Source organism: Mchenga conophoros, linkage group LG5, assembly GCF_057382185.1.
Source record: "Mchenga conophoros isolate Kocher_MC1m ecotype Shallow Benthic linkage group LG5, M_conophoros_male_GT1.1, whole genome shotgun sequence".
Lineage (NCBI taxonomy): Eukaryota > Metazoa > Chordata > Actinopteri > Cichliformes > Cichlidae > Mchenga > Mchenga conophoros.
Window position 1 is genome coordinate 24,725,056 of NC_140530.1, and position 23,195 is coordinate 24,748,250.

At 39.3% G+C, this 23,195-nt stretch overlaps 1 protein-coding gene across 1 annotated transcript in view; it reads left to right on the forward strand.

The window, feature by feature from the left end:
- Positions 1-129: 129 nt before the first annotated feature.
- uba7 (ubiquitin-like modifier activating enzyme 7) overlaps positions 130-23,195 on the forward strand; it is a 33,353-nt gene continuing 10,287 nt past the window's right edge. Inside the window, exons 1-21 of the mRNA XM_085274467.1 lie at positions 130-329; positions 470-638; positions 1,181-1,315; positions 1,505-1,611; positions 1,682-1,772; positions 2,009-2,141; positions 2,386-2,483; positions 2,565-2,714; positions 2,801-2,965; positions 3,125-3,223; positions 3,329-3,409; positions 3,818-3,973; positions 4,277-4,442; positions 4,788-4,984; positions 5,387-5,451; positions 6,967-7,177; positions 9,842-9,916; positions 10,492-10,693; positions 10,783-10,871; positions 12,753-12,845; positions 14,321-14,512. Of these exons, the coding sequence (XP_085130593.1) occupies positions 283-329; positions 470-638; positions 1,181-1,315; positions 1,505-1,611; positions 1,682-1,772; positions 2,009-2,141; positions 2,386-2,483; positions 2,565-2,714; positions 2,801-2,965; positions 3,125-3,223; positions 3,329-3,409; positions 3,818-3,973; positions 4,277-4,442; positions 4,788-4,984; positions 5,387-5,451; positions 6,967-7,177; positions 9,842-9,916; positions 10,492-10,693; positions 10,783-10,871; positions 12,753-12,845; positions 14,321-14,512 (2,721 nt within the window). The 5' untranslated portion in view covers positions 130-282. The remainder of the gene's footprint in view (positions 330-469; positions 639-1,180; positions 1,316-1,504; positions 1,612-1,681; positions 1,773-2,008; positions 2,142-2,385; positions 2,484-2,564; positions 2,715-2,800; positions 2,966-3,124; positions 3,224-3,328; positions 3,410-3,817; positions 3,974-4,276; positions 4,443-4,787; positions 4,985-5,386; positions 5,452-6,966; positions 7,178-9,841; positions 9,917-10,491; positions 10,694-10,782; positions 10,872-12,752; positions 12,846-14,320; positions 14,513-23,195) is intronic.

The window sequence follows — 23,195 nt, forward strand, 5'->3', positions numbered from 1 at the left end:
AGGAGAAAACATGAAAAAGTGAGAAACGTTTATTGTTACCCAACACTAAGCTGTTACAGAGGAGACAAAGGTTACAAAGTTTCGAGTCGCCCTCTAGTGGTTACAGAAAGCGTTTGTTAGTGGGACCTTGCAGAGACTGAATCGAAACTGAAATACTTTCCTGAAAACGGCTACGTTTGTTTTTTTCTTTTTGTCACAACCGGTTTACATTAAGTTCCGGGTTTTGACTGGACAGTTCTTTCTCTAAGCTCTCTCAGATTTGCCTTCAACTGCTTTTACAAAATGTCAGAAATCTCTGAAATCGATGAAGGATTCTACTCCCGACAACTGTAAGTACCAGCGATGTTGTGCCAAAAAGTGCACACCTGCCAAAAAGTGACCGGCGGTATCGTCTAAAAAAATGAATGATTGCTGGTATTTAAATTGTTTTAAATGACTTATGACACTGTGTGTTCTTTAATCTGCACAGTTATGTTCTGGGCCACGAGGCGATGCACCGAATGGGCTCAGCCAAGGTCCTCATAGCAGGAATGAAAGGTCTGGGAGTAGAAATAGCCAAGAATGTGGTCCTGTCCGGAGTTAAACATGTCACTGTCCAGGACGAAGGAATGACAACATGGAGCGACCTGTCATCTCAGGTATCCAAGAGGGATGCGTTTGAGCTGATTGCATAAACACATAAATATACAACAAACTTTAGGAAGCCTGTGTGATGAAGGGTTACTAAACCGAGCTGATTGTGATCCTGGTAATGGGAGTTTTGTTTTTTCAAACCTGTTTTTCTTTTCAAATGTTATCAGACTTTAGGATGAAACTGTGGCACTGATATTATTCCATGATTAAATAAATCCTCAATATTTCAATGTTAAGTGATCAAATGATTGTGCACATTTAGTTTTGCTTTTCCTTTCACGACTGAGGACACCCGCCTTCTTTATCATGCGCTGGGAAACACCTGATACATTTTGAGATTTCTCTTTCACTCTTGAGCCTTGACACAGGCAAAACAACAAATTCAAACAAATTCATTTATTTTCTTTCATTGATACAATTCAGAGTCATGGGGGGATGAGTGGAAGAGAATGGATGGATAGATGGATGGATGGATGGTCAAACGTAATACAGCAGGTGGACCTTGGGTTGAGATTGTTTTGTCTTCAATTTTAATTGTTCCCAACAGTTTTTCCTGAAGGAGTCTCATCTTGGTCAGAACCGGGCTGCATGCTCGGTACAACAGTTGGCAGTTTTAAACCCGCATGTGGTTGTGGAACAATATACTGGACCACTAGATGAAAACCTTCTTCTGCAATATCAGGTATTTTAATCTTTTTCCCAACAATACTGTGCTGATGTCCACTAAGGTTAAAATAATATTTTTTTTAAATTTCTGGAACCAAGAAACTTTCTGCCCTTCATTAAATTAATATTCAATTCATCAAGGCCAAATCACAGTGCACATCAAGCAAAAAACACCTTTCTGAGTAGGGGTGCTATGTTTTTACAGGTAGTGGTCCTCACTGACTCCTCATTGGAGGATCAGAAGCGTTTTGGGGAGCTGTGTCATTCACATGGAATTAAGTTCATTGTAGCAGACACCAAGGGGCTCTGTGGGTAAGATAAACTCTGGAACATGTACTAAATCAACATTATGGAACAATCAAGAGAAAACTCTCAATTGCAGTCAGCTGTTCTGTGACTTTGGGGAGAAATTTGAGGTCTTGGACCGGGATGGAGAGATGCCTGCATCAGTGATGATACAATCTATTTCTAAGGTAAAACTTTCCATTTTATTTTGTGCTAAAGCTAAATTGCAGATCCAGCCATACATTTTGAAATCCTGGTACTTCATTTATTTCTGTGTAATGTATATAACAGATCGTATGAGAGGAACCCTAAGTGAATCCAAGATATGCTTTCAAACTCTGACCATTTTAATGACTAACAAAGTGTTGCAAATAGGTTTACTTAACAGGCTTAAGAATTGACAGTTAGCATGTCTTTATTTTAGGATAATCCTGGAGTGGTGATCTGCACAGATGACCAGAAGCACGGACTCTCAGATGGTGATAACGTTATTTTTTCTGAAGTGCAAGGCATGACAGAACTAAACAATATGGCCCCCGTGGGAATTAAAGTCCGGGGTCAGTGTTGGCAATTTCTTTCCTCAAGTTTTCTTTTCATGACATTTTTAACCTCTATGACGATCACTACTCTAAAAATCTGATGCAATTAGAGATTTTTTCTTTTTCTTCTTTATCATCTGCAGTCATTATATTTTTATATTTTCAGCATTGGGTTTGTATTATTTTTCATTAAATTTACTTTTAACTTTTTTAATTTCAATTTACCATAAAAACCTTTGTCATTTGTCATCTCAATCATTAGGCCCGTATTCCTTCAGCATTGGTGACACTTCAGCCTTTTCTGAGTATGAACGGGGTGGAGTGGTGAATGAGGCTAAACAGCCAGTCCTGCTAAATTTTGTAGGTGCAAGCGTTTTGTTTCTACTTTAGCTTTTAAACAATAAATCCATTGTTAATGAAACAATCTCATTTTAATTGCAGAAACCACTGAGTGAGGCTTTACAGGACCATGATCTGCTGGTAATGAACGACTATGGAAAAATATCTCGGCATCAGACCCTGCACTTGGCTTTCCAAGCACTCCATAGCTTTGTGAAGAAAGAAAAGCGACTCCCTGGTCTCTGGTCCCAGGTCTGTAAATCCAGCTACGGTGTTGTAGTTTAACCATTAAAGCACTTTACAGGACTGTTTCCACTCACTTGTTGGTGCTTCTACAGTCCGATGCGGATTACCTGCTAACCATAGTGAGAGAGCTAAATGAAGTCGCACAACTGGAAGAGCTAGATGAGGTCACAGTACAAAGCCTGTCGTACACAGCCCAGGGCGATTTGGCTCCCATCAATGCTTTCATAGGAGGCTTGGCTGCTCAGGAAGTCATTAAGGTGAGGTCTGAAGAAAATGCCTGAAAATGTTCATCTTTTGGGAGGGGGGAGGGGGGGTTCACTCATCATAAACTATCACTGTTTACACTGTATAATAAATAACATTTGTATTTAGCTGAGTTGACCAAGTATTGTGTGTCTTTTGTAATATTCCTGCAGGCATGCAGTAGGAAATTCACACCTCTTCAGCAGTGGCTATATTTTGATGCACTGGAGTGCCTGCCTGAGGATCAGCCGACAGAATGCTCATTTGCGATGGTATACCTTTAAAATATAGATTCCCGGGCTATCAAACAAGCTCTCCATTTGACTGATATGAACAGCATTAAGGCGCATTTAATCTGTCTCTTTTCCTTTTCATAGAACGGCACAAGGTATGATGGACAGATTGCTGTGTTTGGCTCCGCGTTCCAGGAGAAGCTTCAACGGCAGAAGTATTTCCTGGTGAGGACTGATTTGACATTTGTCCAACAGAGGGCACACTCTGCACTGTAATGCAGAAACTCCATGTGTGTTTTTCTTTGATCTTGTCTGGTGTAAATGATGGCACATTCAGGAAAAAGCTGTGATTCAGGTGGCATTTCCTGGCATCTTTGTAAAGGGGCTCTTTAACAGTACTTGGCACTTTCCCTGTTTCCTTTAAAAGTATGATTTTGTGCTGGGTTAACATTTTTAAGGGAGACAGTGTATGCATTTCTTTTATCTTTGTCGCAAAGTCTGCAAGACATCAGGAAGTACAGGAGCTACTGAATGCCTAATCTCTATGTAGTGATGAGCAACAACAGATGAATGACTTTCTGCAACATTGTAAAACACATCTGACAATTTCATTTTTTTCCTGTTACTTTCAAGGTTGGAGCTGGTGCTATCGGCTGTGAGCTTCTTAAAAACTTTGCCCTTATGGGGCTTGGTGCAGGAGATGATGGACACATCACCATAACAGACATGGACTCAATAGAAAGATCCAACTTGAACCGCCAATTCCTGTTCAGGACTCATGATGTCGGGGTGAGAAGCCACACAGTATATTGTATCACAATTCTGTAGTGAAAAATGTAAAAAAGTATCATAGCACATCTCTGCAAGTTAACAGGGCTTTACTTACAGGAGAGGCTTGTGATGAAGGTATTATTACAGCCTGAGATGGCTTGTTTTAGTTAGTTTCCTAAGCGGCTCTATCAAAACAAAGCTAGATATTCATCTTGAATTGATTAGCTCTTTATTATCATTTTGTTTTTAATACATTTTCTTGTTCACATACGTTATGTCACAGACTAACTTTTCCATTTTTGTGCGTTTGTCAATTGGCAGAAACCTAAATCAAAAGTTGCAGCCAGAGCTGCGTGTGACATAAACCCACAGATGAGAATCACAGCGCACCAGAATCGCCTTGATGCTGACAGTGAAGGAGTATACGACTACTGCTTCTTCATGGGCCTCGATGGAGTGGCTGCAGCCCTTGACAACGTGGAAGCCAGTGAGGACACTTAAGTCATCTTTATTGTTAATATCGCCATAGGTTCGGGACATACCCACATACCCATGGTGTGCAAAAGAAGACTAATTATGAATAAGAAAAGAGATGTAAAAATATGGGGCATGGGTATTTAAAAAATGAGGTATTGGTGTAAAAATAACGAATTATACAAATGTTATTATAGCCTATATACAGTATTTCAGTCTACATATAAGATGTCAAGTATAAAAATTATTTTGCAGTCTATAGAAATGATATAAAAACATTCACAGTTTATATTTACAGTAAGTATAAGGACTGTACATGTACATTTCTAAGCTTTAACCCACTGTTTCTGATGGTCAGGGGTCTATCTCGATGGACGCTGTGTGCAACACCAGAAGCCAATGCTGGAGGGGGGCACTCTAGGGACCAAAGGTCACACCCTGGTGGTGGTTCCTCACCTGACGGAGTCTTATGGACCGGCTAAATCAAGTTCTAGCAATGCTATCCCGCTGTGTACTCTCAAGAACTTCCCCCACCGCATTGAGCACACATTGCAGGTATAAAATCAAGTTGTTCAACTTTGTGTTCACTTTTGTTGTAACGGGAATTTATTGCATCTAATACCAGATGACCAGTGAATACAATAGTCACTACGGTATGTATTATTGGTATATAGTTTAGTAATTAGCACAAAGAACTGGGATTGTTCTGTGTGATATTAAAAAGTGTCACTAGTGCTAGATAAAATCAGGGTATCACCAAAATTAGTGCAATGCAGACTCCACCCAAGACCTGCTGAGGTAATGCTGTTAAAATTCATATTAGCTCTTAAACATAACAATGACCAAAACATTTGAAATGACTGCAGACTTTCTTTTGCACAGTGCTCTGCAAAAGAAAGTCTTTTTTATTGTGTTATTAATTCTTTTTTCACTAATCTGGTCTTGTAATTGTTTCAGTGGGCGAGGGACCAGTTTGAAGGACTGTTCAAACAGACACCTGAAAATGTAAATTTCTTCTTGAGGTAAGATACGATGATACCATCCTCGTGCGATTTTCCTGTGTTGGCGCCAAAAGCGAGACGGTGTCTTCACCAGTCTGGTGTTACTTAGCGTGGTCATTTTACGATGCTTTTCCACTTTCTTACAAAGCATTCCAGCGCACCTACAAAACAGCTAATGAAGTGGTTCAAGCTCGTTATTTAGTTTTATTAACAGGAAAACATTTGGTTGGCTTTCAGCAGTAAAGCCCTTGTAAGAAATTACATAAACAGTCTGTCTTGCCAAGTCTCCTCTCTGTAATGTATAATCCACAGCAGTTTTCTACTAATAATAGATGCATTCTTTGATAATTAGAGGCTTTGTAGTTTAGGAACCATCCATCAAATTTTAAAAAAGAGATTAGATGACAGGAAAGAGTGCTATATGATGTGAAATGGATGAATCAGTGAATCTGCTGGATTTTAATTGTGAGATTTAAGTACATGGCTAATCTTTAAAAATTAATAACCACTGTATCAAGCTTTACATAATGCGTTGACCTAATTATAACACACAGAAGTGTCATCAAAGGCAGATTTAAGCTTCCAGGTCGAAACTATGTCTGAGTACTGAGGCTCGGAGCCATCCTAATCCAGCCATGTTTTGAGATTTGTCTCTGTTTGTTTTAGTGAGATTAACTTAATCTGCCACGACAGTAAAAGCATTTACTCTCTTTCTTGTTTCTATATGGAAGCAAAAACTGGGCCTAGAGCAAAAATGGTGCTTGTGAGTTGAAACAACCATTCAAATTTTTCATATTGCACAGTTTTTTAGAGATAAGGGCGCTTGTCTACTAAGATAACCAGTTTTTCCCGGCCCTCCTTCTAGCGCAATCCTGGAAAAGTTTTCTGGGCATTTTTATGAGACAGATCAGCTACATGTCATAGTCCAGCAAATATTAAGTCATGGTTCATGAGGTTATGGAAAGGAGGTTTTTTTTGTTGCTGCTGTTTTAATGCCACACCCATACAGTTCTGTGTACAGCTATGAGTATGCATGTTCCTGTTCAGGCATGTTTTTTGTTTCCTGAGCGAGCGCATATTAATGGCGCAAGAACTACCCATGTGTGGGTTTAGAGTTGTACTGACCAGCACCTGATAAAGTTACTCAACACTGTCTTCTCCTGCCTATGAGTCGAAACACTCAGAGAAATCCCCCCTTTGAGTCACTTTCGAGACAACACTCAAAAGATTTTTAGTCATTCTCTTCTGTGACACAGGTATAAACAGTTTTGGGGGGTTTCCAGTAAGGCTTTAGTCAGGTTGACGTTGCAGGTCATGTATGCCACGTGTGTTGTTTTTAAAGTTTACTTTCAGCCAAGTCATGTTGCAAATAAAAATCGAATCTTTTATTGTGAAGGTTCAACCCACAGAATGCATCGAACATATTATTATTACCTTTCGATAGCCTGCGCTTTGTCTTTCTGCTCAGCCAATGATTATTATTATTATTATTTGCTCTGTCACTGAATACAACTATTGCTGCTCTATTTTCCACAGGGATACGGCATTTATTAAGCGAACTCTAGATCTTGGTGACACTGAGGCCTTGGAGATTCTCGGAGGAGTGTGGAGCAGCCTGCATGACACGGAAGCTGGAGGACAGCGTCCAAAGTCCTGGGAAGACTGTGTGCGCTGGGCACGTTGCAAGTGGGAGACCCTGTTTAACAACGAAATCCGTCAGCTTCTGCACTGTTTCCCTCCCGATGAGGTAAAAAAGCAACTATCCTGGTGCCAAAAATGTAACATGTGTAATTTGTCTCCATGAACACACAGGGGCACTGTTGTGCAGGTAAGATATTTGCATTCCAAACAGTGAAACACTAAAGTGAGATATTTGAACAATAGGAATTGCATTTTTCACATTTCACTTCATGGAGTACTGCAGCATATTTCCCCAAGAGTAGATGGCAACATTAGCCCTGCTGAAAACCTGAAAAGCACTACTGATAAACAGGGTCTCTTGAGGGTCTCTGAGGGGTTTTTAGTCTGTTGAAACGTGCAGACAGAGCGGTGTCACATGTTGCTGTCATACCTTTGGTGTAGGAGGGTGCACAGATCAGTATCAACCTAAACAAACCCTCACTAACCCAAGACTTAGAACACTAACAAGCTGTTTTCTAACAGAGCTCCAGCAGTGTTTTGCAATGTTTTAATATTTATTAATGCAGCTTTTGGTATGGCATTTTTTTATTATTAAATATAAATATTCTCTTGTCTAATCATCACAGCACATGATACAGAAACTCTGCGTCATTTGTGGTTTTGGCTTTGGTTCTCTCTCTTTTTTCCCCTCCATACTTCTCTTTGTCCTAGTTACGTAAAAAGAGTTATAGTTTTATTGTTCTCGTTGAAAGTCAATTTTTACCACAGACCTTCTGGGGGAACTATGATAAGGAAGCTAATGTCAGTTAAAAGTCAAAAGCTAAACTGACCAAAGCTGGTACACGGGCAACACTGATGACTGCACGGCTACTGTGCTCTATGTTGCCACAGCATCTCAAGTTGGAAAAGCAGAAAATACAAGAAAAAAAAAAAAAAAAAATACAAGAAGTGACGGGTGAGAGAAGTGGATTGACTGACTGCTTTATTTTAAACAAAGCAGTCAGGTAATCCACTGACTGTAGCTGAGGTGGCAGAGCAGGTCAGCCACTAATCAGAAGGTCGGTGGTTCAATCCCAGGCTGCCTCCTGGCTGCATGCCAAATATCCTTGGGCAAAATACTAACCCCGTGTTTGCCTACTGGTGGTGGTCAGAGGGCCCGGTGGCGCCAGTGTCCGGCAGCCTCGCCTCTGTCAGTGCGCCCCAGGGCAGCTGTGGCTACAATGTAGCTTGCCAGTGTGTGAGTGTGTGTGCTTTAAGCTTTGATACAATTTTTTATTTATATTTTATTTTTCCTCTAAGAGATGGGGTGAATTTATGTGAGAAGGAAAAACCAGTTTTATTTTAGTTGAAATAAGTGTGCATGACCAGAGTTGAAGGCGATCGTGGCTCTAGAGTTGGCAGTTCGTCTTGTAATCGGAAGGTTGCCGGTCCGAGCCCCGGCTCGGACAGCCTTGGTCGTTGTGTCCTTGGGCCTCCTGATGGTGGTTAGAGGGCCCGGTGGTGCCAGTATCTGGCAGCCTCGCCTCTGTCAGTGCGCCCCAGGGCAGCTATGTACAATGTAGTTTGCCATCACCAGTGTGTGAATGGGTGGATGACTGAATGTAGTGTAAAGCGCTTTGGGGTCCTTAGGGACTAGAAAAGCGCTATATAAATGCAGGCCATTTACCATTTACTATCTAAATAACAACAAAATAGCGAAAAATAAACTGAGTTTCTACCATATCTCTCTATACCACACAATTTATATGTTTAAAAGGGTTTCTACACTCATCTGATCTAACCCTGCTTAATACTATTTAATAATTTACAACTCACTCTTCATCGGTACATAACCTGACAGTATACATGTATGACTATTGAATGAGTGTAGATGAAATGACAAGAGATTTAAAGGTATCCTGTCATAGAATTTGCTGTATTAGTGAGATAAATGATATTCAGCTCTTAAACTGCTTAATTAACAGCAATTAATTGAATTGTTGATCAATTTGGCCATGTAGTTATTTGGTTCAACTCTCTTTTTCTTAACAACCAGAACAAAGTTGATTTCAAGTAGAAATTTCCATTATTAAAGTCACCTTTATTCTTAAGTCTCTACAAGAAAAAAGAACAATTGGTCAAAGAACCTTAGGAGGCCCCAAAAAGTCTTAAATGAAAGTGTCATCCTTCTTTTTAAGGACAAATCACTGTTTTGGCCCCCTCTGACCCTGAAGAGAAGGCCAACAACATGCCTGTTTCTGAAAAGGACAATGTTGTTGGTGCCTTTTGGCTGCTATACAATGCCCCCCCTGCAGTGAAAACTGGCACCACCAGTAGGAGACTCTCTCTTTCTCGGCATATGGACCATTTGGAAACATCAAAGCTCTCAAGTCCCTTTGTTCCTTTATCAGACATACAAATTGTGTAGTCAACACACAGCTGATAACAATATTAGTGTGACTGCACCAAAGGAAGGTAGTTGACTTGCTTTGTTAGAATAGTAAAGTAGTTGTCAGGCTTTATCCAGTAAATCACTAATGCACTGGAGTCGTCATGCATTAAATATCATATAAGCTGAAAATGTAAAACCTAATCTGTTTTCTTGTGCGTTTTTGTTTGGAATATAGCGTCACCTTCATTATATGTAAGGCAAAGATCTCACCATGACAGTCATAGGTTTACTCACCAAGTTACACTTATATTTATATAAATGTTTTTAAAGAATAAAAGTGAAATGATTTTACATCTGTTACTCGCTGCAATAAAGGGATTTTCTTCTGCCTCTGTTTAGAAGACCACTCATGGCTTGCCGTTCTGGTCTGGATCCAAGAGATGCCCTCACCCCCTGACGTTTGATCCTAGCATTGTGAGTAGTGTCTGGTCCAGTTCTTCATCCAGTAGCAATCATATACATAGTAGATGGTAATGAGAAAACATACCACAGTATACTGATAACCACTCACATTCCTTCTTTATCTTGTCTGATAATGGCTCTTCCTCACTCTGACCATATAATTGAGTCTTATCTCAGATACACACGGGCAATAAAAGAGAGATAATAATCTGCTTTCTAGACACATTCAATTCATGTTATTCTCCTTATCAGTGAATTGAAAGCAGCATTGCAGAGAAGTGAAATAATGGAACTGTACTGTGCTTGTTTGCTAAGTAGAAGTCACTGCCACTCTATGCACAATATAGATGCGCATTTTTGGGAACACTGGAGAAATTATTGCAGCTATATATTCCATTAAGGGAAGTAATTGGTATTACTTTAACATTGTTCTGACTCTATTCTCCTTTTATAATACGTTGCTTTCCACAGTTTCACCATGATGGCAGTGCTTCTGTAATAGACCGTGTTTAACTAGAATGTTAAATGTATTTTCCAAAACATTATATTTTCTTCTTCATCAAGACTATGTGATTGTTGTGTTGTAGACTACTCATATTGAGTACGTGATGGCTGGAGCTAATCTGTATGGGCAAATCTATGGGATCAAAGGGACAAGGGACTTGACCTCCATCAGAGGAATCTTAGAAAATGTCCGTGTGCCAGCTTTCACTCCCAAGTCCTCCGTGAAGATTCATGTTACTGACAAGGAGATGGAGGAGGAGAAAACACGTGAATGCGATGATGCGGGTCAGTTAGTTCAATTTTTTTTATTGTTACCAACTCGCTTTCTTCCAGCACGTCTTATCTTTACATATTTTTCTCTTTCTCTGCCACAGAAAAGGTCAGACTTGAGGAGTTGAAAGGAAAGTTGGCCTCGCCCTCTCTGAAGAGCTCAGCTCAGATGTACCCTATCGACTTTGAGAAGGTAGGGCAATAGGACAATGACACCTCTGCCTCAGACTTCAGAGAAGCTGCAGATAGTGACATCTTGATCTGAGCTGATTCAACAGTGGTTTTAGCAGGGTAGAGTTATATATTTTTAAACTGTCCCTCCTGCTTTCAAAAATTGTAGCAATATAATGATTATTGAGTCAGACAACTCAGATATAAAATGTGTACTTTTATGTGAGAACTGGTTTGCGGACTGTCAAACAGCATACACAGACTCCTGAAGGCAGACTTCCCTTAATAAAACATTGTCACTCTAGACATTAAGTTACGTTTTGCACTTGGCTGGCATTGTAAATATTCATAAAAGTTCATCTAATCTAGAAAGTTATTTAGGAGTGTAGACTAGATATAATCCCCAGTTCCCTAAGCAATCGTTTCCTTCCAATGTATTTCCTAAAAGTCAGTCACACCTTGGAGTAAAGCGATTTTCTTAATAGGACAGCACTTTCCCAGTGACAGTATCCCTAACACTCTATATTCTTCCTTGATATCCTCTGGGAAACATGGCCACAAAACACATTCAAATGAGGCAACCTCATGGTTTAAGATGCCAGCCATACACTTTGTTCCATTTGTTTTCTCCATTTCCTCTCGTCTTTCTGTACTTGTAAACTTTTGAATGCCAGGTAAAAATAATTTCAATAGTTTAGCTTTAACTACAAATGCATGATAAGTTAAAAAATTAAGCAAACATTGGTGTTGCTGCGCATTGGCCAACTTGAAAAACAAAGTAGAACATCTTGGGTCCAGTTTCAAGTTTTGACTCCAGTTAGTAGCTTAATTAATAAATGATAAAATAAATGGAAAAAAAAGAACAGGCTCTAAATCAACTATAAATCTATATCCTCCAAGACTTAGTGTAACTATTAACTCAAAATCTGTTTAAATAAAAATTAACAGTTGTAAGCATAAAAATTTTTTGCAGTAAATGAGCCATTTCCTTATAGCGCCATTATATTTGTTCAATTATTCCTCCCTACTGGAACTTTTTTCCTCAGCATCTGACATGTCCTGTTGGACAGGACTGGATCCTGTAATAAATGTAATAGCCAACATCTGGACACTGGGCATAACAAAGTCTTTTCTAAACGAGTTTACAATAAACTCTGCCCACAAAGTAGCTGTACCATATTACCCCATGAATAAGATACTGTTGCTCAACAAAAGGTAAAAGCAGGTCAAGATGCCGCTGCTGAGTGATAGAGATTGTTATTAAAAGAATTTAGAGAAGGTAAATGACTTTAAATGAGATTCTGATAACACATGCAATCAACCAAGAGAGGCTCTAATGAAGGTGCATGAGGTAAGTCAGCTAAATATCAAATGTTGTCTTGAATAAGAACAAGACTCCCAAACCCACTTCTCTTCATCTTTATCCCTCTGTGCCCTGGTCAGGCTATGGATAGATGGAATGTGTGTAGGAGGGTTTCAAAGGCATCAGGTTGCCAGCTTGGAGCTTCCTCACAACCCCTAAAGCAAACCTGGAGTGACAGTCACCTCCTAGCTTTTGTAGAGCCGCACTAGCAGAGGCATGACCTCACTGGCCACGTCGATCACAACAGGAATCTGATTTCCACTGCTTTCTGACAGGGTACTAAGTCATATATCAGAGTGACTGAAGCGACATAACAACAAAGCAGGCAAAGCTCAAAGAGGGCACAGAGAATGACATCACTGAGTATGTCACTGGACGTGGACGTGGCTTTGAACTGTCCCACTAGCAATTTATAATGTTGTTAATACTGTTAAGCTGCCCTTCTGTTTTTTGTCATTATATGTAATTGCTGTTCATGGGTATTAAGCTTCATAGTGTTATATCTTAATTAAAAAATATTTAATGTTCCTACTCATACAGGATGATGACAGCAATTTCCACATGGACTACATTGTTGCTGCATCTAACCTGAGAGCAGAAAACTATGACATCCCTGCAGCTGATCGTCACAAGGTCAGTAATTGTATGTATACATAGTAAAAATAAAAGAAAAATATGGACAAAGATCTAAGAGATGAAGCTGAGCCGAGGGGCGAATGAGACAAAACAGACCTGCCGACTGCTCCCCCTCCCTGTAGGTCATGTTTTTCCTAGGTGCTGCACACACCTGCCCTAAAGCCACAAAAACAGACCCCTCACCTATTGTTCACAGAGCAGAACTAATCACGGCACTTTACCTGTCGCCTGGGAGGTGACACCTGAGCCAGGCCTTGTACCAGCTGCCACAGTGACATACACAGCCAAGACATGAACATGGATGGGGGGGGAGTTACCCCTAGGAGATGGGGGACAAAACAGAGTTTGCCTTGTGTAATCAGACATTTCCACATTTTGCGTCTTCTTTGGAAATAACTTCTCCTTTAGTCACAATTTAACCAGTACATAATAAACATACAGTATATCAGTAATGCAAGACCACATGAGGGCTAGACTCTAATATATTTGTAACTGTCAAAGGTAAAAATACTCATCATGCAACATCATCAGTATATTGTATATATGTATGTATATACAGCTAGGTCCATGTTTTGTTGGACCAAGACACAATTTTTGTTGCTTTGTCCACTCAGTTCTGGAAAAATGTGACTAAATCTGAGCAGAGAGTAAAGACCAGTACATTTCAGAAATCATCCTGCTGCTTCTGTCAGCAGTCACATCATTAATCATCAATAGTGGCCCGGATCCACTGGCATCCATCCCTACCCATGAAATAACCTAGCCTCCATCATGTGTGACAGATAAGGTGGCATGCTCTGAATCATGAGCTGTTTCTCTCCTTCTCTATACTTTTGCCCTCCCATCACTCTGGAACAAGTTCATCTTTATGTCCATGTTTTTTTTTTTCAGAACTGTGCAGGTTCTTTTAGATATTTTCTGGCAAAGTTTAATCTGGTTTCTTGTACAACCTTGTACATTATAACGTTTTCCTTTAAAATTTGTGATTGGTATATTTTTCTTTCTATTCAATTCAATTTTATTTATACAGCGCCAAATCACAACAACAGTAGCCTCAAGGCGCTTTATATTGTAAGGTAAAGACCCAACAATAATGCAATAAAGTGCCTCATATTAACGTTGAAGTGAAAAGCTATAAAATACAAATTCAGCACTTTGAATCAACTTCAGATGTTATATCTGATTTATATGTCCATACGTAACAAGGGGACAGGTCTTAATTGACTGATAAGCCATGAAATTACTTGTAAACATACCTGTAACTAAAATAAAAGACAACTTCTAGTACTTCAGAACTAACAGAGTAAACAAATTAAGTTTCTTTCTACCAGTGAAATGTTGTAAAACACGAGTTTATATTTGTTGGATCACGTTAGGATTGTACTGAAAGTGACTGAAGATAACTGAAATATTTTCTTGCCACTACATGACACTGCGATGTGAAACTGAACGTTCCACTGTCACCTTTGCAGAGTAAGCGCATTGCCGGAAGGATCATCCCTGCCATAGCCACCACGACAGCCGCGGTGGCAGGCCTCATGTGCCTGGAGCTGTATAAGCTGGTTCAGGGTCACCAAAAGATCAGCTCTTACCGCACGGCTTACATCAACCTGGCCGTCCAGTACTTTGTCATGTCCCAGCCGAGCCGGCCTCAGCAGTTTGAAGTGAGTAACAGCTCCATATGACCACAGCTTTATTTTAGTTATAGTGGTTTTAGGGAAGAGATCAATAAAGCTTTCAGTCACATATAGGACCTGAGTAAGGCACTTCATAAAGTCTGACAGACCCTTACTGTGTAACGTACTTTCATAATTTAAACCTGTCTATTTTGAGGATAAATCTGGTGGGTTCTTTGTAGATTCATGTCCTTCCTTTTTTAGTGGAAAGCATTAAGCCATGAATGAGTGCTCTCAGAGTAAAAACCCACTTTTGGCCCTCAGTATCTTGAATATACTGTAAGCCCATTCTTTAACTAGCTCAGTATAATCCTTAGCATATTTCAGTGCAGGCAAGACATAAAACAGATCCATGCATGTTTGGACAAATTAAGTGAATTCAAAGCAACCCTATTCCCTGAAGCCAGTGTCCTTCTGGGCTCAGTACCACATGCTAGACACATTTAAGGTCAGGTTTGAGAGAATATCATGCCAATTAATTTTACAGCACTCTTACATCTCACTGTAGGTCATCTCTGGAGGTAATCAAATACTAGACTGGAATGCTCCAGCTTTCCCACTCAGGGCACTAAACCTCTGACAGGGTCAGTAGTTGGGGTAACTGTGTCCTGTGGGGCTTGAGGGTACTCTGAGACATTGTGGGTCTGGTTTCAGCTTTGGTTACAGGGGAAAATTCAGCCTCTGCATAAAACGCTGTCATGATGACAGAAGCAGTTGTGACTTTTGGAGGTTTGGAGGTTCCAGACGTGCCTTCTTCCTCTCTCCGTTCTTACAGTTGTTGCCTGTAAATTTGTTGATGTTTGCATATACTTTTCTATTTTTTCATGCCTTCTGAAATTTTCTTAGATGTATTAACATTTCCAAAGCAGCACGGGACACTGGATAGAGTCAGTCATTAAAATAATCAGTCACAGTGACAGAGTAGCTGACATTATCCCAGCCAGAAGGTTTATTCAAGTATTCAAGTACTGAATTGGACAGATGGGCAGACATTAAATTTTTCAGACGCAGGCTCTTTCTTCATGGGTTGAGGCTCTGGGTTTTAAGCTTTTGTTTATTCAACAGAGGACCCAAAGGAGACAGGACACCCACAGCCAGAACAGCATTTTTAGAGTTAAAGATAAATCCTAAAGTAATACCGGAAGACATTCATATATCAGGAACACACATGCAATTATATGAGAAACAGAGAATGAGGGTTAGCTGCCAAACCTTCAGCCATATAATGTGGGACATAGTGCCAAAGAAAACATTTTGGTTTTTGTGATTACTTTAAATTCATAATTTATACCAAGCTTTGTAATTGATAGTCTCTCTTTATTTGTTTGTATTTACTCTTTCAATATGGCATCAATTCTAGTTTCTCATCCGTCTATTTATTGTAAAAATAGTTTGAATGTGCACATGTCATTATCATGAGTATATCAGCAACAACATATATTTTGACTAGTGGAAATAAATTAGATAATTTTATTTATGAGATTGTAATTGGCAAAGTTTTTATTAACCTTTTTAAGGGATCCTTATCACAACTGTTTATGTTATGGATTCATGAAAAGCCAATAATAATTTAACCTAAATATTGACACAGATTTTGGCCTCAGATATCCAGTATGAGACTAACTTAATCACCCGGGGTCAAAGGTCCAGGGTGTCTATTCCTTTGTTGATATATAGATATTTTTTAACAAATTGATTCCCTGTAAACATCCCCTATGCATGAATGTGGTGTAGATATTATGTGACTAGTTAAAGAGATCACATAACATAAGATTTCTGAGTCCTGCAATCCTTGATTAACGCATTCATGTGCTGAAATAAATTAGTGTGGAAATATACATAAATGGTGTACATATAAATGATTTTAGATATTATAAATTAGACAACGACACAGAAGGCAAAGCCATTTCTTTTATATTCTCTTATCTCTCTAATCTAAGATTAGAGTTTTTGGGAGACAGCCTTTGAAGCAACTGCAGGCATGCAGCTGTTAAAAATCACTGATCAGACATGCAGTATTAAGGTCTCAGTTTACTTTTGCAATGCCTAAGACCTCTCCCCTTATGAGATCAGTCTCAGTTCATTAATATCAAGTAACAACAGTCACATCTTGCTGGTTGTGCAGGTGGGCCACCCAGTGTTGTTCCAAAGTGAGTTTAATGACATTACTCCATTGCTAGATTCTGGGCAGTCATCATAACTTTACCTGTAGTGCCACAGTTCTGATCGCCTAAGTGCTTATGGAAAATGTGTTTTTAATGTGGTCATACACAGCTGTCACTAAATAACCCTTTAACTTAGCTCTTAAACTAAAATAAATGACTCCCAATGCCCCCATTGTCTTAATAATTTTCCAGGATTTCTTGCAGCTGTTTGGCGAAATATGAAAATGTCCTGGTATTTCCCTGCTGCTGTGCTCTGTATAGAGGTAGAGATATGTAAACAAGAGGTTTGTCCTTGTCTGCTCAACACTCTTTTGCGTAGCATTCCTCCCTATGTTATGTTTTTCAGTTGGGGAGACAAGGCCCAGACATCAAAGGCAGACCTAGAGTAACAAGTTCCTAAAACCTCTTTTACTAAAGGATCATAATATAATACAGCCATAGACTGCTGACTGTAATTAAAAGGTGCACATAGCCAACCATTAGTCCCATAAGTCCCACTGTGAAACCTCGAGCCAAGCATTTTGTGCATCGACAAAATGTATTGACATTTTTTTTAAACCAGACATGATGAGCAGCAGCAAGGTAGTTTTCACAAAGACTTCCATACAAGGAGACATTTTTGCAACCAAAGTAGTCTCTTTTTAGAGAAGCAGAAACATGTTTTTTATACTGTAAAAAATATGAGTTTTTCCATCTGTGTTCTGGTCCTAAAGCTGGCAGTGAACATGCCTGGTAAACACAAAATGTTTGCAGTTCCACAAAAATGGCAGAGTTGCTCACTAAAAAGGTCCCACTTTAGGTTCAGTCCTCCACCCAAGGACACTTGGCACACAGAGGAGCCAGGGATTGAAGGGCAAATACTCACACAACCCTTTCCACCAACTGAGCGACAGTTGTCCCATATAGTATAATCCATGCCAGCTCTCTCATTCAGTCAAATGTTGAATCAGCTCTGTGACTACCTCAGCTGCAAGTTTAAGGCCGCAGCAACAATGTCCTCTCTGTGCCCTTCACACAGAACAGTCAGCTGCAGCTGCAGACTATTTTCAAACATGCAGGGCCTGTTTTTTTTTTTAATTTTACAAACCAAAGCCACCTTTACGTTTCACCTTCAAGGTTACAGTGGGGAGAGTTTTAGGGGCCAAAAAAACCAACAGTGATTAACTGGCTGTACTCTACCAACTCAGTGCCTCGCAAGTGGAGCATTAAGAGATCAGTACTTCCCTTAATAGTTGGTGAGGCCAAAACAGATTTACTTGAACAAAACTTTAAAAAAAATCATGTTGTCCAATGCATTGTTTGTAAACATATCAAACATAGTAAGTATATTTGAATAATCAGTAGTGATAATAATTCTGCTTCCTAGGGACAAAAAAAAAATCTAATTAAAACTATGTACTCTTTGTTTCTAGTTGGACTCATTTTCTGAGATTTTCTGGTACTAAGTCATTAAAGGACATTTCAAGAGCAGCAAAGATTGATGAGTGCCGCTGTAACTGAGCTGCAGCCTCACTAAAATGCAGAGAAACATCACCTGAGGCAGGCAGAGGAGGACATGTTTCAGCTGTGTGTTAAATATCTCAATCTTCAACCCCTGTAGCACCTTGCCAACGCTCTATCAGAGTACGCTGTCTTTACTTGTCTGCTAGGATGCCTGGTAGTTGTGTTCCATGGAAATACTCCGTCTTACATGCCTGTGCACACATCCTCCACACTCTACTCCTAACTTTGTGCCCTTTCACGCTTCCTCGGTGCCCCACTTCCCCACTTTGCCCTTTCAGTCTCTAATTGAATTAGCAGAGTTGGAGGCAAGACTCTGGAGGCGCTCGTCGGTCAATGGTCACACCGCTTCTTTGTTAATTACCTGCAGAAATGATGGTTATTTCCTGCCTTCACAGGAAGCAGTGCATTGAAACCAGATTTCCCAAAGAACTCTATGTAATCTTGCTGTCGGCAGAGAATCAGGAGGAGGCAAGGATTTTATGTCCATCTGCTCCAGTCTCTGTTTCTAATAAACCTTTTAGTCACAACTTACTTCTTTGTTTGGATTTAAAAATCTGAAAAAAGGAAGACTGTTTAAATTTGCTGAGTAGACATTGTGTCTGTTTATTTTTTTTATTTTTTTTTAATGTAGAAAAGAAAACCCACGGCCAACTGATTTGTGATTTGAGCGTAATTGAAGGTCACACATCTGTCACACAAATAACAGGGAATGGCTTAAAGACAGAACAAGAACAACAAAGGAGGAGATTTGCCTCACATGTGGTTAAATATGTGTTGGTCTCCTTGGACTGTGCCAGTAAAGAAATGGGGTGAATATGATCCAAGGCCTTCTGGATTCCCAGAGGAGTGCAGAGGCCATTGTGCAGTTTGTAACTCAAGACCCAGACATGAATAGTGCTTGTGGGATAATGAGTAATCTGTGATCAACATATGCGGCTTGTGCCTTCTGTTGTTTTCCACGGTTTATTTGGAGGCAGTATTGTTTTGGTAGAATGCTGTTAAGTCAGATGTTTTCTCTACTGCATTGTACTGTTATTGTTGTGCGTTAGTTCCCCATCTATCTTCTCTTTCCCTTTTTGTGTCATCAACAACGATATTGTGTCTTTGCACTGGTTGTTTATTTATGTAGCAACAGACGCAGATCAGATCAGACTGGATATAGCAGATCCAGAACATTGTTAAACACAGACCGTAGGAGGCAATAAAAGTCGCTACCCAGATCTTTTATTTAGCACAGTGTGCGATACATCTCAAAACTCACAAAACTCCATTTATTCAAACTGATAAGCCACCAGTGCTCGATCTAGCTAAATTATCCTCAGTAGTATTTTTCTCTTCCATACATTTTTAATACAGGGGCAATATGGCAGCTGCAATTCAACTAATTGTGTTCAAGTGTGTGTCGAAACTGCTGCGTCACTGGCCTTGATCTCCACCTTTCCTGTAGGATTTCAAAAACTCAGAATCTTTGAAAAGGTTGTGAATTGCTCATTGTCCACTCAAACTCTTCTGTGCAAATATTAAATTGTTTTGGATTTTAAATTGCAAATGTAGAGGACAGAATGCATGACTTTCTACGTGAAATGGGGCATAGAATTGTCTTCTTGCGATTTTTGCAGATATTTGAAGATGATACAATCATTTTAGGATGAAAGAACTTTAGCTATTTATACCTACATTCATTTCTACTTTTGAACTATTTCAGACTCGAATTTATAGATGAAATTATTTTATTAATAAACAGGAAAGATTTACTTTTCAACACAATTGTACAATCAATTAAATTAGTCATAGCTTTATTTATGAAGCACCTTTCAAGGATGTTGCTGCAGTTTAAAGTGCTTCACATATGAGTGATAAGCTGTTAATTAGACATAACACAGTTTAATAAAACAAGTTTCTGGGTTCAAATCCAGGCTTGGGGCTCTCTGTGTGGATTTTACGTGTTCTCCCTGTGCTTTAGTGGGTTCTGTCCAGGTGCTCTTGTTCCAAAACATGCATGAGTTAGGTTAACTAGAGATTCTAAATTGGGCGTGATTTTGAGAATGGGTGCTTGTCTGTCTCTCTGTGTTAGCCCTTCAACAATTTGATGATCTGTCAAGCTGCCTCTACAAGCATTTTGTGTCCTGCATGTCAGAACTATCAGCAGATTCATGCTGGAGGACCTGAGGGGCTACATTGGGTAATGCACAGTGAGACTTATATACTGGGGTAAGATCACGAAGTTCTTTTAAAACAAGTAAGATTATTTTAAATATGGAAACTGACAGGCAGCCAGTTTAAAGACTACTACGGTGTAATGTGCTTTCTCTTTCGGGTCCTAGTAAGCAGTTTGGCTGCCAAGTTCTGAATAGCAGATACTAGAATACATTGTATTGTATACAATACATTGTTTGATATAGAGAGATCAAATACCATTAGAGTAATCAGGCATACTAGATATAAAAGCATACCAGATTTGAAAGCGTATGAACGTGTATCAGTTTCTCTGCATCACTCAGAGAGAGAAAAGGACGTAATTTAGCAGCAATGCTCAGAAAAACTGCAAAAAAAACATCAAGAAAAAAACCAAGACCTAAATATCAGACTTTACAGGCCTCACTTGGTCATTTTTATATTTCACAACAGTGCAACTAGAAGAAGATGAAAACAGTATGGTTTGTTTGGAAGGGTTGCCAGAAGAAAGCATCTTCTCTCTTAAAAGAACATGGCATTACGACTAAGGTTTGCAAAGTTGCATCTGAACAAACTCCAAGACATCTGGAACAATGTACTTTTGATAGACACGACCAAAGTGGATATGCTTGGTCATAATGCACAGTCCCATGTTTGGCAAGAACCAAACACAGCATATCAGCACAAACACCTCATACCAACTGTCAAGCATATCAGCACAAACACCTCAAACCAAATGTCAAGCACGGTGGTGGAGGTGTGATGATTTGGGGTTGTGTTGCAGCCACAGGATGTGGGCACCTTGCTGTCATTGAGTCAACCATGAACTCCTCTATATAACAAAGTGCTCTAGAGTCAAATCTGAGACCATCTGTCTGACAGCTAAAGCTTGGCTGAAACTGGGTCATGAAAGCCATCTATAAATGAATGCCTGCAAACCTCAAAGAACTGAAGTAATGTTGTAAAGATGAGTGGGTTAATATTCCTTCAACGAAATGTGTGAGACCGATAAAGTCATATAGAAAACAGTTGCTTGTGCTGCTAAAAGTGATTCTACACCTATTGAGTCCTCTGAAAACTGGAAAACTTCACGTGAGTGTAAATGTTAAAAAGTAGCAGCCTGAAAATCGATCCCTGAGGCGCCCCACTGTTTTCATTTATACGTTTGAGCAATATTAATATATATTCTCACAAATTATTTTATACAAAGATCCATCATGAAAACAGAAAAATATTACAGTATTTGTCTTAATCCCTTTCTCCCATACTTCTTGGTAATTCATTTTTCCCATGTTCCAACTTCTGTTGGAAACTCTTTAAAGCACCAATACTGGTTGGAAATGACTCAAGATGAGTGCAGGTTTCTACACTTTTCATGAGGTTGTGAGTTTTTAAAATTTACCCATCAATTCACATCCTTCTTTTTCTTTCTTTACCTTAATTAAACACAAGAAACCTCAAGAAAAAGCTAAGTTTAACTTAGATAACACTGAATGAGACCATATCCCACGTTTCCCACGTAAGTAGTGGGTGTCTGCATGGCCCATTATCTGTAACATTTTGAAACCAGTGATTTGACATTTAAACCCACTTTTTCATGCATCTTCCAGTGTAGCCATTCAGAACGACTATAAACACATCTGAATTCTAACATGGTCAGACAGCATGTCTTGAGTACTTATTACTAAGCCATTCCCTCTTATTACGTCATAAACAAAATGTTATAGTAAGGTCACAGGTGGCACATAAGTGGTTTTCCAAATTTTCACCTACTAATGATATCACGTACTACCTACTAATGAAAATAAGAAGTGTCTGATTGATTCAGATCATGATTACTCAGTTGAAAGCTAACTAAAATAGATGAAAGAGGCTGTGTAATGGCCTAGTCTTCCAGTTGGTCGGGGATTACCAAAATGGTTATAATTCATACTACAAAGGAGTAAATGTCTATACCAAAAATTAGGAAATCCATCCAGCATTTGATTTAAAAACATACATGACAAACACCTGACAGTTTGAGAAGAATTAGGATTAAGACTCAAAGGACATTGCATGTGATATTGGAGCCAGTGGGGCTTACAGGATTGAGCAAATTACCAATATTCTAAAAGGAAATTACTGGTGCCGTGGGTTCAATTCCAACATCGGATAAGAGGGAGACGCTGATTTAATGTCATCAAGAGCTGAATGTCATATTGATCTATAAATATCAATACCTTGTTCCAGTAGCCAATACATGAAAACGTTGCATCATTACATACAGCATCACATCATGTAACCAAAGAGCATGACCTTTGATTTCTAAAGCTCAGATCAATGTTACAAATAAATACGTAGCAACAAAGGGCATGTTGATCACAGAGCCCAGGGCTGTATGCTGTTATTGAACTGATCCCTGTGATTTGCAGAGAGCTGTGTCCCATTACATGCCTCATACCAATAGTAAACATCGTGTTAGTTACCATATTATTCACAGAGTACGTTCATACATGTGTCTGTGCCTGTATGTTCATAGTAGGTAATGCAGTATTAAGTGCAAGCCATCAAGAAATGGCAAAACTGAAATGTGCAGAAAGAAATTTGCACTTATTCCAAATGGAAGAAAATTATAATGCAAATGCATGTCTCACAATCAGATGCATCCCTGTAAGGCATTTTAATTATAATCCATTGCTTTATAAGTGGGAATCCATCAAACATCTGGTGTTTGAGTGTGTGTACAGGCTCCAGCACGTCAGTGGCCCATTTGTAAGGGTTTTATTGACTTAGTGCTTCTGCCCCAGGTCATTTTCAGTCAGGTGGAGTGCTGTTATCTTCTCATTGAA